Source organism: Mastomys coucha, unplaced genomic scaffold (assembly GCF_008632895.1).
Source record: "Mastomys coucha isolate ucsf_1 unplaced genomic scaffold, UCSF_Mcou_1 pScaffold5, whole genome shotgun sequence".
In the NCBI taxonomy this organism is placed as follows: Eukaryota; Metazoa; Chordata; class Mammalia; order Rodentia; family Muridae; genus Mastomys; species Mastomys coucha.
In genome coordinates, this window is record NW_022196911.1 from 90,116,957 (window position 1) to 90,127,117 (window position 10,161).

The following is a 10,161-nucleotide window of genomic DNA, read 5'->3' on the forward strand; positions in this document are numbered from 1 at the left end:
AAAGAAAGAAAGAAAGAAAAGAAAAGAAAAGAAAAACCACCGGACTAGAGCAACTTGAGGAAAAAAGGGCTCTCAATTCACCTTAGGATTTGAAGGAACAGTTCATCATGGCGGCAGCAACAGCAGTGCTGGTGTTCAGTGTGTGTGTGTGTGTGTGTGTGTGTGTGTGTGTGTGTGTGATGTACATGTGAAAAGCTAGACATCAACCTCAGATGTTAGTCTTCCAAAGATAAATGTCTCACTTGGCTTGGAGTCATCAAATAGCCTAGTAGACCAGAAGCCCAGCAAACCTAGCAAGCCCCAAGGATGCACCTGTCTTGAGCTCCTCAGTGCTGGGATTGGGAGCTTTGTCACTACAGCTGGATTCGTGCTGGGGGTCGGGCATCGAACTGAGGTGCTCATACTTGCAAGATAAACGCTGGGCCAACTGAGCGATCTCTCTGCTTCTTTTCCTCATTTTTCATATTAGTCTGGGACTCCAGTCCATGGAATGTTGCCACCCTCATTCAGGCTGAGTTATACCTCTCTGGAAACATCCCCCTACCCCCGAGACAGGCCCAGAGCTGTACAGACTGCTACGTGCTTCCGCATCTAGTCAACTGGACAGTTATACCTCTCTGGAAACATCCCCTGACCCCAAGACAGGCCCAGAGCTGTAACTGCTACATGCTTCCGCATCTAGTCAACTGGACAGTGAAGACAAACCTTCGAGAGCTGTGAGGGACCGGTCGGCAGCGTCCGTGAAGGACGTAACTCAGCATTGTTGACACGCAAGCATCTGCCCCTCTCTGTGCTAGGTACTTCTCTCACTCAGGCCTTGTGTCCTGACTGTCACATACAAAGGACACAAGTCAGCCACCATCCACTACCCTCAGCTGTGTGTTAGACAGAGCTGCGTAGGTGCCTTCTCATAAACCAGAAAACAAAAAAATCAAGATGGTGACAACTTCATCCTGCCAGAGCTCTGAAGTTTCCTCAAGACTCAGAAGGGGCAAAGAAGACCGGTATGTTGAGGTAACTAGCACCTTGCCAGTGATGGGCTGGGAAGAGGTTCGACCTCTGGGCCAGCCTGGGCTGCTACATGCTGGGACAGAGTCCTGTATTCCTTCCATGGGAGTGAGCTTGAAGGCGACCGTTACTGTTAGACCTCTGGATGTGAGGGATCTCTGTCCTTGGTTAACTTGGGATGTGAACAGAGAGAGACTCTTGAAGTAGAAAGGTTGAGGGGCTTGGTAGCCTAAGATGTGGGAGGGGGAGGGTTGGACAGCATGTCCACCTGCCTGCCCACACTCCTCCTCAGGAGGTACCTACCCCTGGAAGCTTATTCTTCCTTCCTCCTGACAGCCTGCAAGAGCTGTGTCAACTGACCTCAGGGCACATTCCAGAATGAGGGCACAGCCAAGAATAGGACCCAGGAGCTCTGCCACCACCCGCCTGCATTACTCATGCATTCCCTAGAGAGGAGGAGAAGCCCTAGCTCCTTGGGAAGGTGGGATTAGAAGAGGGGGAGCAGCTACAGGAGTGGGGCTGAGTAGAAAGAAAGACAGACGGGAGTCAAAAAAAAAAAAAATGCACTGGCTCCTCATGGCCGTCCTCGCAGATCCTACATTCATCCAGCCATCCCCCTTGTGAGCTCTGAGCTGGGCCGCAGTGTTCCTGGAGCCCCTGGCCATTACTCTGATTTGGGTCAGCACCAGCCTAGAGGCATGCCAGACTTGAAGAGGCTGAGGCAGCCTAGGATGGCAGAGGCCTCCCCCAAGGAGCTGCCTCCTGAAGGATGAGGAGGCATGAGGCTGATGTCTGGCCCAGGAATCTAGGCCATGACTGCAGTTGTGTGTGATGGGAGCTCGTCACGTGTCCAGGATGTAAACAGACCTTGGGTGATGCACCAGAGGCTGACCAGCTGGAGCCAGACACTGCCCGTGCAGGCACGTGAGCTCGCGTGTGTGTGTGTGTGTGTGTGTGTGTGTGTGTGTGTGTGTGTGTGTGTTGTGGGAGTAGGTTTTCTTTTTTACTTTGTAGTAGCTAAGGATTAAACTTAGGTCACAGGGTTTGGCAGCAAGTCCCTTTACTCACTGACCTATATTTTTGGAACAGGATTTCACACCGAACCAGGAGTCTGCTGGCGGGGCAAGGCCCCAAGTCTTTCCTGGATTCATCTTCCCAGCTCAGGGACTACAGGTTGTACCCCAACTTTTTACCTGAGTTCTGGGGATCCCAACTCAGGTCTTCATACTTGAACGGAGAAATATGCCCACTCCCTCTCTCTTTATTTTTCTTTTGTTTTAACCTTGTTTTTGAGATGGAGTTTTCTTTACCTAGTCGGGCCTTGTATTTGAAATCCTCCTGCCTCTGGTTCCCAAGTGCTGGGACTGTAGCCCTGTGCTTTGGCCACGGCTACGTAAATTTCCCATTACGCTTGCCTTAGTTTTCCTTACCTAGAAAATGTCATTGTGCCTCATGGGAATTCAGTGCACACCAGAGGAGAAGGTGCTTGGTGTCACCACACCGTTAACTACTATACTGGTCCGATGTATCAGAATGGAGCCGTTGGGGATCATAGCTGAAAGAAACATTCACATGCCTATGTGTTACTACGGTCCCCTTTCCCTGGTTAGGTTTTGTCCTAGTGCTTGGGTGGCCTTCTGGTGCCACTGTCCAGAGGATGATATCAGACTAGTGAGCAGCTGGCACAGACAATGGAGCAGAGTGTCCTAGGAGGCTGGGAGCTCAGGAAGAGGGAGGGAGGAGGGTAAACAAAGCCACAGTGCCTTGCTTAGGGGTGGTGGGGACAGTTGTGGTCTAGTGTCAGCCGAGCCTGAATAGATTAGAAGGGAAGAAAAGGCCTGGAGAGCAGGCTAGTGGTAGGGAGAGCCATACGGCCTTGAGATAGCAAAGGATGAGCTCCTCCGCAAACAGGAAAGCCTAAGACTGGCCTGGCTGCAGGTGGCCTTGGGTTCCTGGCATCCTAGAGCATGCTGGGACCCCTGCTTTGGGGACTCAGGTTAGCCCGGCCTGGGAACCTGCTCATTGTCGGCCATCACAGCAAGGCTCAAAGAGAATGAGGCTGAAAAGACACGGTGACATTCCCAGAGAGAAATCAGCCTCACACAGCAGGTCCGAGGTGGCCATCGCTTCTCACACACTCATCCCCTAGTAAGCCCCAAAACTTCTGAGGCCCAAACCAGCCCACGGAAGGGGCTCACGTCAGATGTCCTCTGATAATCAGAAGCCTGCCGAGGCCCAATGCCCAGAACGATGAGGTATGGTGCTTGGTCCTGGGGCCCATCCTTGCCCAGGGAGCTTCAGAGGGTAAAAGGACCACTCTAGGCCAGGCTGCAGTTCTTACAAGGGGTGTGGGTTGAACTCCAAGTCTCTCTAAGTGCTAAAACTACGTAGGCGTCGTAGTAGAACAAACTCATACTCTGAGCACTTGAGAGACTGAAATAGGAGACTCTCGCGTTTGAGACCAATCTGGACTGCAGAGTGAGGCCGAGGTAAGTTTGTGCTACACTGAAAGTCTCTGTCTAGAACAAAACAATAAATCCAGGGCAGAGGAGATGGCTCTGCGGTGAACACTTACCTAATACACATGAGGACCCGTGTGAATGTCTAGAACTCACCTAAAGCCAGGCGCAAGGTAACAAGTATCTGTAATCCCAGTGTACCTGCGATGAGATGGGAGACGGGGTGTCTCTGGAAGCTTCCAGGCCAGCTGTGTGGTGGATACAAGTGCCGGGTGGAAGGGGAGGGCAGACACCTGAGGCTGTCCCCTGATGGCCACACGTGCACTGTGTGTGCAGCTGTGAGTGAACATGCACGTGACTGTGCCTGTACACACAACAAGGACACACCAGCAACACGATGTAAGTGTTCTTACTACTCTTTGTGCGGCTAGGCATGGAGAGCTTCAGAGACAGCAAGTTAGTGATGGAGCTTGGATTCAGACCTTGGTGAGCGGAACTAGGGAGATGGCTCGCAAGCAGGTCCAAGTGCTTGCGATCGCGAGGACCAGAGTTCAAATCTCCAGCAGTCACATTAAAGACAATGGCAACAGCTAGGCAAAACTGCATGCCTGTAGAAGGAGGCAGGATAGAGACAGATAGATCCAGACCTTGGTGAATCCTGATCTCATAGGCTAGGTAGTGTCCATGCTGTCAGCCTTCCCTGAATTTCCTTCTCTACTGGGGCAGCAGAACTGCAAACTGGACCTAACTGTGGGGTCTAGAGTCTTTGTGTAAGTGAACTGAAGTGGCAGGTGACAGGGGAGGCTGGAGACTGGCCACTTGGCCTTGGGCTCTGAGAGTACTAGAAGCAGGTTCAGTCAATGTCCCCAGGCCTCTGTGGACAGAGTGAGGTGACAGTCCTCACCCTCACTGGATGCCTGATTTAGCTTGGGAAATGACCATCATTCATGTCAACCTGATGGCTAAGTTCCTTGCTCAGTGTCCTTCAGCGATGGCATGGCCTTCCTACCCTCTGCCCCTTCTTCTCTTAGAAATAGAAGTCCCTCTCCTCCTCCCCCCAACCCCCAACCTTTACTATACCTGAAAGAGGCTGCTCTAGGCGAGGCTGGGCCTGGTTTGGATTCCTCCTATGGGTATAGCCCAGAGAACCTCATGGAACTGCAAGAGAGGGGGTGCCTCTGTTGAGGGTGAGACAGGCTATGTCCCTCCCATTTTCACACTTAGACTCCACAGTATGCTTTTCTGAAGGTCCTGAGTTCAAATCCCAGCAACCACATGGTGGCTCACAACCATCTGTAATGAGATCTGATGCCCTCTTTTGGTGTGTCTGAAGACAGCTACAGTGTATTTAAATATAATAATAAATAAATTAAAAAAAAAAAAAGAGGGCTGGCGAGATGGCTCAGTGGGTAAGAACACTGACTGCTCTTCCGAAGGTCCTGAGTTCGGATCCCAGCAACCACATGGTGGCTCACAACCACCCGTAATGAGATCTGATGCCCTCTTTGGGTGCGTCTGAAGACAGCTACAGTGAATTACACAGGAACGAGCAGGGTTGGAGTGGGCGGGGCCAGCAGAGGTCCTGAGTTCAATTCCCAGCAGCCACACACATGATGGCTCAAGGTCATCTGTACAGCTACAGTGTATTCATACACATAAAATAAATAAAAATAAATCTTTAAAAAAAAAAGAGGTCACCAGAATCAATGACATGATCACAGCCCCTTCCTCACCTTCCCAAAAGAGGCACACATGTAGAGCAGTTGACACTATGAAATTTTATTTAGGATTGTTCTCCGTATATTTTGGGAAGACGTTAGGGCATCCCACAGTGCTTCCTTTGGAGGGATATGGACAGAATAAAGGGCTGAGGGGGCAGGGCAGATGCAGAGATGACAAGGGGTTCCAAATCCTCTACACAATGCCTGTGTGGTTGAGACCAGAAGAAACAAGTGACCTCAGAGCTTGCCATCGCCAAGAGGCCCATCCTAGGCCCCACCCAGATAGATCTTTCCTCCTGATCCTGCAGGTGCCTATATGCACCACCAGATGGCAGCATCGAGCAATATTCATTCTCCCTGGGCCCACCTCCGCTCTGATGCCTAGGCCGTCCCCTGTTCCTCCTGCCTTTGTCTTCTTTATTTCTCTTGCTACCAAAACAGATCTTTGGGCTTCTCCCCAAGGAAGTCCACGGCACATGAAAGCACCTGGCTCATCAAACGAAGATGCCTAACTGCTGTCCATCACCCATTGGCTCCCCCGGGGGAGCAGAGAATCAGGACTGCCTTGCACCTGGCACCTGGAACGTGTCCACTGAGCTGAAATGAACAGAAGCAAACCAACAAACCAATGCAGCTCAGGAAAGAAAATTCGCCTGATGTGGTGACACAAACCGACCCAACCAGAGGCAGCCGTCCCTGCAACCTCCATTAGGATAAATTGGGTGCTCTGGCTTCCCGCTGTTCACAACTCTTGGTGTGGATGGTCTCTGGTTACAGCCATGTAGTGGGGCAGCGGGCAGCCGGGCCGTCATCTTAACGTGACCCTTGGACTTTCTTATCTCTCTCTTCCCACACACCTCCTACACAAGCTAAACCATTCAGCCATACAGAGGGCATCTCCTCCTGACCCTAGGCTAGGAGACTGGCAGAGGGGCATGGGTCAGCAAAGAGGGATGAGACTGCCTGAGGGAACCACCCACTGGAAGCAACTTACCTGTGTCCTTTCTTCCCTCTGCCAACCCCTTTCTCAACTAAAAAAGATACAGACCTTTTAGCCAGACGTGGTGGTGCACACTTTGAATCCCAGTACTCGGGAAGCAGAGGCAGGTGAATCTCTTAGTGCATGGCCAACCTGGTCTACAAAGTAAATTCCAGGATGGCCAGGGCTACACAGAGAAACCTTGTGTGGGGATGGGGGTGAAGATATGGACGTTTTATTGAACCCAAAGAACCTGTCAGCCTCCCGGACTTCCTTTAGCTCTCCTCTGAGCCCTAAGAGGGTACAACCACGATTCCCACTTTGTACACAATAATCTAAGGCACAGAGAGGCTAAGCAACTTGCCTAAGGTCACAGGGCTGGTGGTATGGGAAGCGATGGGCCACAGACTTCGAAGGGGGGGGGCTATGTGCTCACTACTGGTTTTTTGGTTTTTTTTTTGTTTTGTTTTGTTTTGTTTTGTTTTTAAAGTGAGAACTTGGAGAGGCAGAGAGAACCCTATAGGAGGCTTTCTTCCCACATGTTAGCTGATGTTTCTTCCCTAGCCAAGGCTGTCTAGCTTGATCTCACCTGGATGGCTGACTGAGGGCAGGGTGTAGGTGGGTGGGCAGAGGAGGGTCAGGGGAACCAGACTGGCTTCATTGCAAGCCCAGGAAGTCCTTGAGGACATCACAGGTTTTCTTGTACATGACCTCACGGAGTTTCCTGACCCGTCGTGTGCTCGATGCACCCACAAAGCTGTCGGGTCTCAGCATGGCCATACCACCTTCCACCTCCCCCATGATGATGAGCGGTGTCTCGCCCACTGTCACATTGGGGCAAGGACAGGTCCAGTCTACATGAAGCAGAGTGACTTCCAGCGGCTCCCGGCCCAGAAACTTGAGACCCATCTTCTCGTCTTTTAGGACCTCATCCACTGTCACCAGGGCGCGGCCTGAGTCATGGTCTTCAGTCAGCTCAGAGACCCTGCCCAGGATGACAAAGTCACTCCGACAGAAGCTGGTAACAAGTTTTTGTCGGGGCTTGCAGGACCGGCACTGCTGGTTGCCCCTTGGGAAGGGACACGACTCCTCACAGGCCTCCCGGCTTTCGAAGTTGTTACCGTTGCCCTCACAGCCACCATAGACAAAAGACTGACATAGGCCTGTCTGACTGTTGTAGGCCCAGCGTGGCACATAGGCTTTGCAGGGCCCCTGCAGGGCGGGCAGGCTGCATATGGCCAACGGCCCACTCATACAAGCCAGCATGCAGGCCTCATAGGTCTCAAAGTGGTTGAGATTGCGGTGGCAGTGGCCAAAGGTGAAAGTGAGGCAGTTGTTAGCCTGGGCGTCGAAGTGCCAGCGCGTCTGCTCCTCTCCACAGTCCTCGCTGTCTGGGGGCTTTAGACACTCTGTTGCTGGGAAGGCTGTGCCGTTGAGACTGCTCTCTGAGGTGGCCCTGGCCTGACCTCCCCTGACCACAGACAACGGGAAGTCAGCCCTCAGGACTCCAGCAACGTTCCGAGCTGTACAGGTATATATACCAGCATCCTGGGGCTGGGCATTGTAGATGACCAGCTGAGCAATGTTGGTGACCACCACATTACCACGCACGTGGTTGGGCCTCATGACCACATTCTCTCGATCTTCCAGCTGTTTCTCCCAAGTGAGCTCTGGCCGAGGCCGGCCAACCACGTCACAGAGGAAACTCACGGTCTCACCCACGGTGACTGACTGATGGACAGGGTGGTTGAGCAAGGCCGGGGCTGCCATGTCCAGCCCGAGAGTCTCCGGAGAGGCTGTGGTGGGATGTACTGTGGTCTCAGGCGGCGGAGGGCTGGTGTTGGGCCAGGTGAAGTGATAGCGACAGGTGACCACAGACAGTGTGATGCCCTTGGAGCAGGCCTCGGCGTCCATGTAGCAACGGTTGTAGTAGGTAAGGCCATCAGAGGCACAGGTGAAGCTGGGCTCCTTCTCACAGCGGTCTTTACACTTACACACAGGCTGGCCGTCCCAGATGTCACACTCAGAGCCCTGCTGCAGACACATGAAATGGTCACACGTGGCCTCCTTGGGCATGCCCACAGGGCCCTTCTTCCCTTTCACATCCATGTAGCGGGCTGCCACGCAGCTCTTGGTCCCACATACATTGGGACAGCATTTCTCATATGTCTCACATTCCTGAAAGAGAAAGAGAGAGAGAGTTCTGAACATGGAGGAAGCAAGAATGGGCAGATTCCTACCTCTCCCCTAGAGGCTGTCACAGGGGGACTTAATACATGTGAATACACAAAGCACTTAATGTGTAGATAAGAACTCACAGAGACCCAATACCTACTGTCTGTCAGGATCCTGGACATCCTTCAACCTACCACATTGTACATAATAATCTAAGACACAGAGAGGTTAAGCAACTTGCCCAAGGTCACAGGGCTGGTAGTATGGGAAAAGATGGGCCATAGACGTCGAAAGGGGGCTGTGTGCTCACTACCATTTTCAAAGTGAGAACATGGCAGAAAAGTGACACTCAAGCCACTGGGAGGAGAGGTGGCAGAACAGGGGTTCAAACTCTCTGAAGTGGGATCCTGGAACGGAACATCGCCCGGTTACCCAGATGAAGCGGCAGCTTACGTCACGAGCTTGACTTTTGGTCTTTTGCCCACTGGGGTAAGGATGTGTTGGCTAACTTGAAGAGGTTGAATCTTGGACCCATGTTCAAAGCTCGTCACACCTGTCTTCCTGAGAGACACCAACATACACAAGGGTGTCAAAGACCCTTGTGACCGGAAAAACAAAAAAACAAAAAAACAAGTCCTCCTGTGTGGTGTCAGCAAACCTTGCCAGTCTATAATCTGCCTCTGACTTCTGTGGAGTCATGTAAGGCTTTACTCTAATTCTTTGAAATTAGCACATGCCAACTGGAGCCGACACAAATGCAGATTGCATGTGGTGCTTTGCACAATGTCACACTGTGTGGCTGGGCAGCTGGCTGGGCTGCTAATCCTCCATCAGGTAGTGACTGTGTGAATTAGTCCCCACCACACTGGCCTCTTGTCCTTCCCACTTTGATTCCAGCCTTTCTGACATTCCACATGGGCTAAGAGGGGGAAAACACCCCCCCACCCCCCGGGCTGCTCAACTTGTTTACTCTTCTCCCCCTTCAGCTCAGAATGAGGACTTTGTTTGGAAGCCCTTGTTTGGCATAGGCTTCTGGGCCACAAAAGAGGAAGCTTGGGGACAGAGATGGGTCACAGCCAGAGCTGAGGTTCAAGGGAGAGAGAACTTTAGAATGGAGGGTGGACAGGGACACGGCGAAGACACAGGGACACAGGAGGGTGGACAGGGACACAGCGACCTATGAACAGAAAAGCCTGCTCTCTGACCTGATGGCTATTCTGTTCTGGTGTGGCTAGGCAATTCCATTGGGGCCCAGAGGTCCAGGAGTGACTGAACACTTGGGAACCAGAGCCCTTGGGGACCAGGTGAGGGAATGCTGATGGGAATAGAGTACTTTCACTTAAGGAGTTACAATGTATCTAGGCTAGTTGGATCTTTAGCTGTCCTTAGGTGCCTTCTCCACACAACGTACAAAACCAGCCAGAGTCCCACTGACCCTAAGTCCCACCTCATCTCAGGCTAGCTAGTATCAATAAATAAGGTTCTCCAAAGGCAGACATCTGATGGCATGAGCTCTTGGATGGAAGGGTTGCCACTTTTCCTGTTCCTTTATCCCCATGCTACCGCTGTGCACCACTGTACCACCCTACTGCTGTGTACCACTGCACCACTGTACCACTATGTACCACTGTGTACCACTGTGTACCACTGTGTACCACTGGAGCATCCTACTGCTGTGTACCACTGCACCACCCTACCGCTGTGTACCACTGCACCACCCTACTGCTGTGTACCACTGGAGCATCCTGCCGCTGTGTACCACTGCACCACCCTACCGCTGTGTACCACTGCACCACCCTATTGCTGTGTACCACTGGAG

General features: G+C 52.2%; 1 protein-coding gene across 1 annotated transcript in view; it reads right to left on the reverse strand.

Annotated features, from left to right (window-relative positions):
• Positions 1-5,225: 5,225 nt before the first annotated feature.
• The window catches only part of Wfikkn2 (WAP, follistatin/kazal, immunoglobulin, kunitz and netrin domain containing 2), a 7,620-nt gene continuing 2,684 nt past the window's right edge, over positions 5,226-10,161 (reverse strand). Inside the window, exon 3 of the mRNA XM_031353742.1 lies at positions 5,226-8,345. Within this exon, the coding sequence (XP_031209602.1) occupies positions 6,825-8,345 (1,521 nt within the window). The 3' untranslated portion in view covers positions 5,226-6,824. The remainder of the gene's footprint in view (positions 8,346-10,161) is intronic.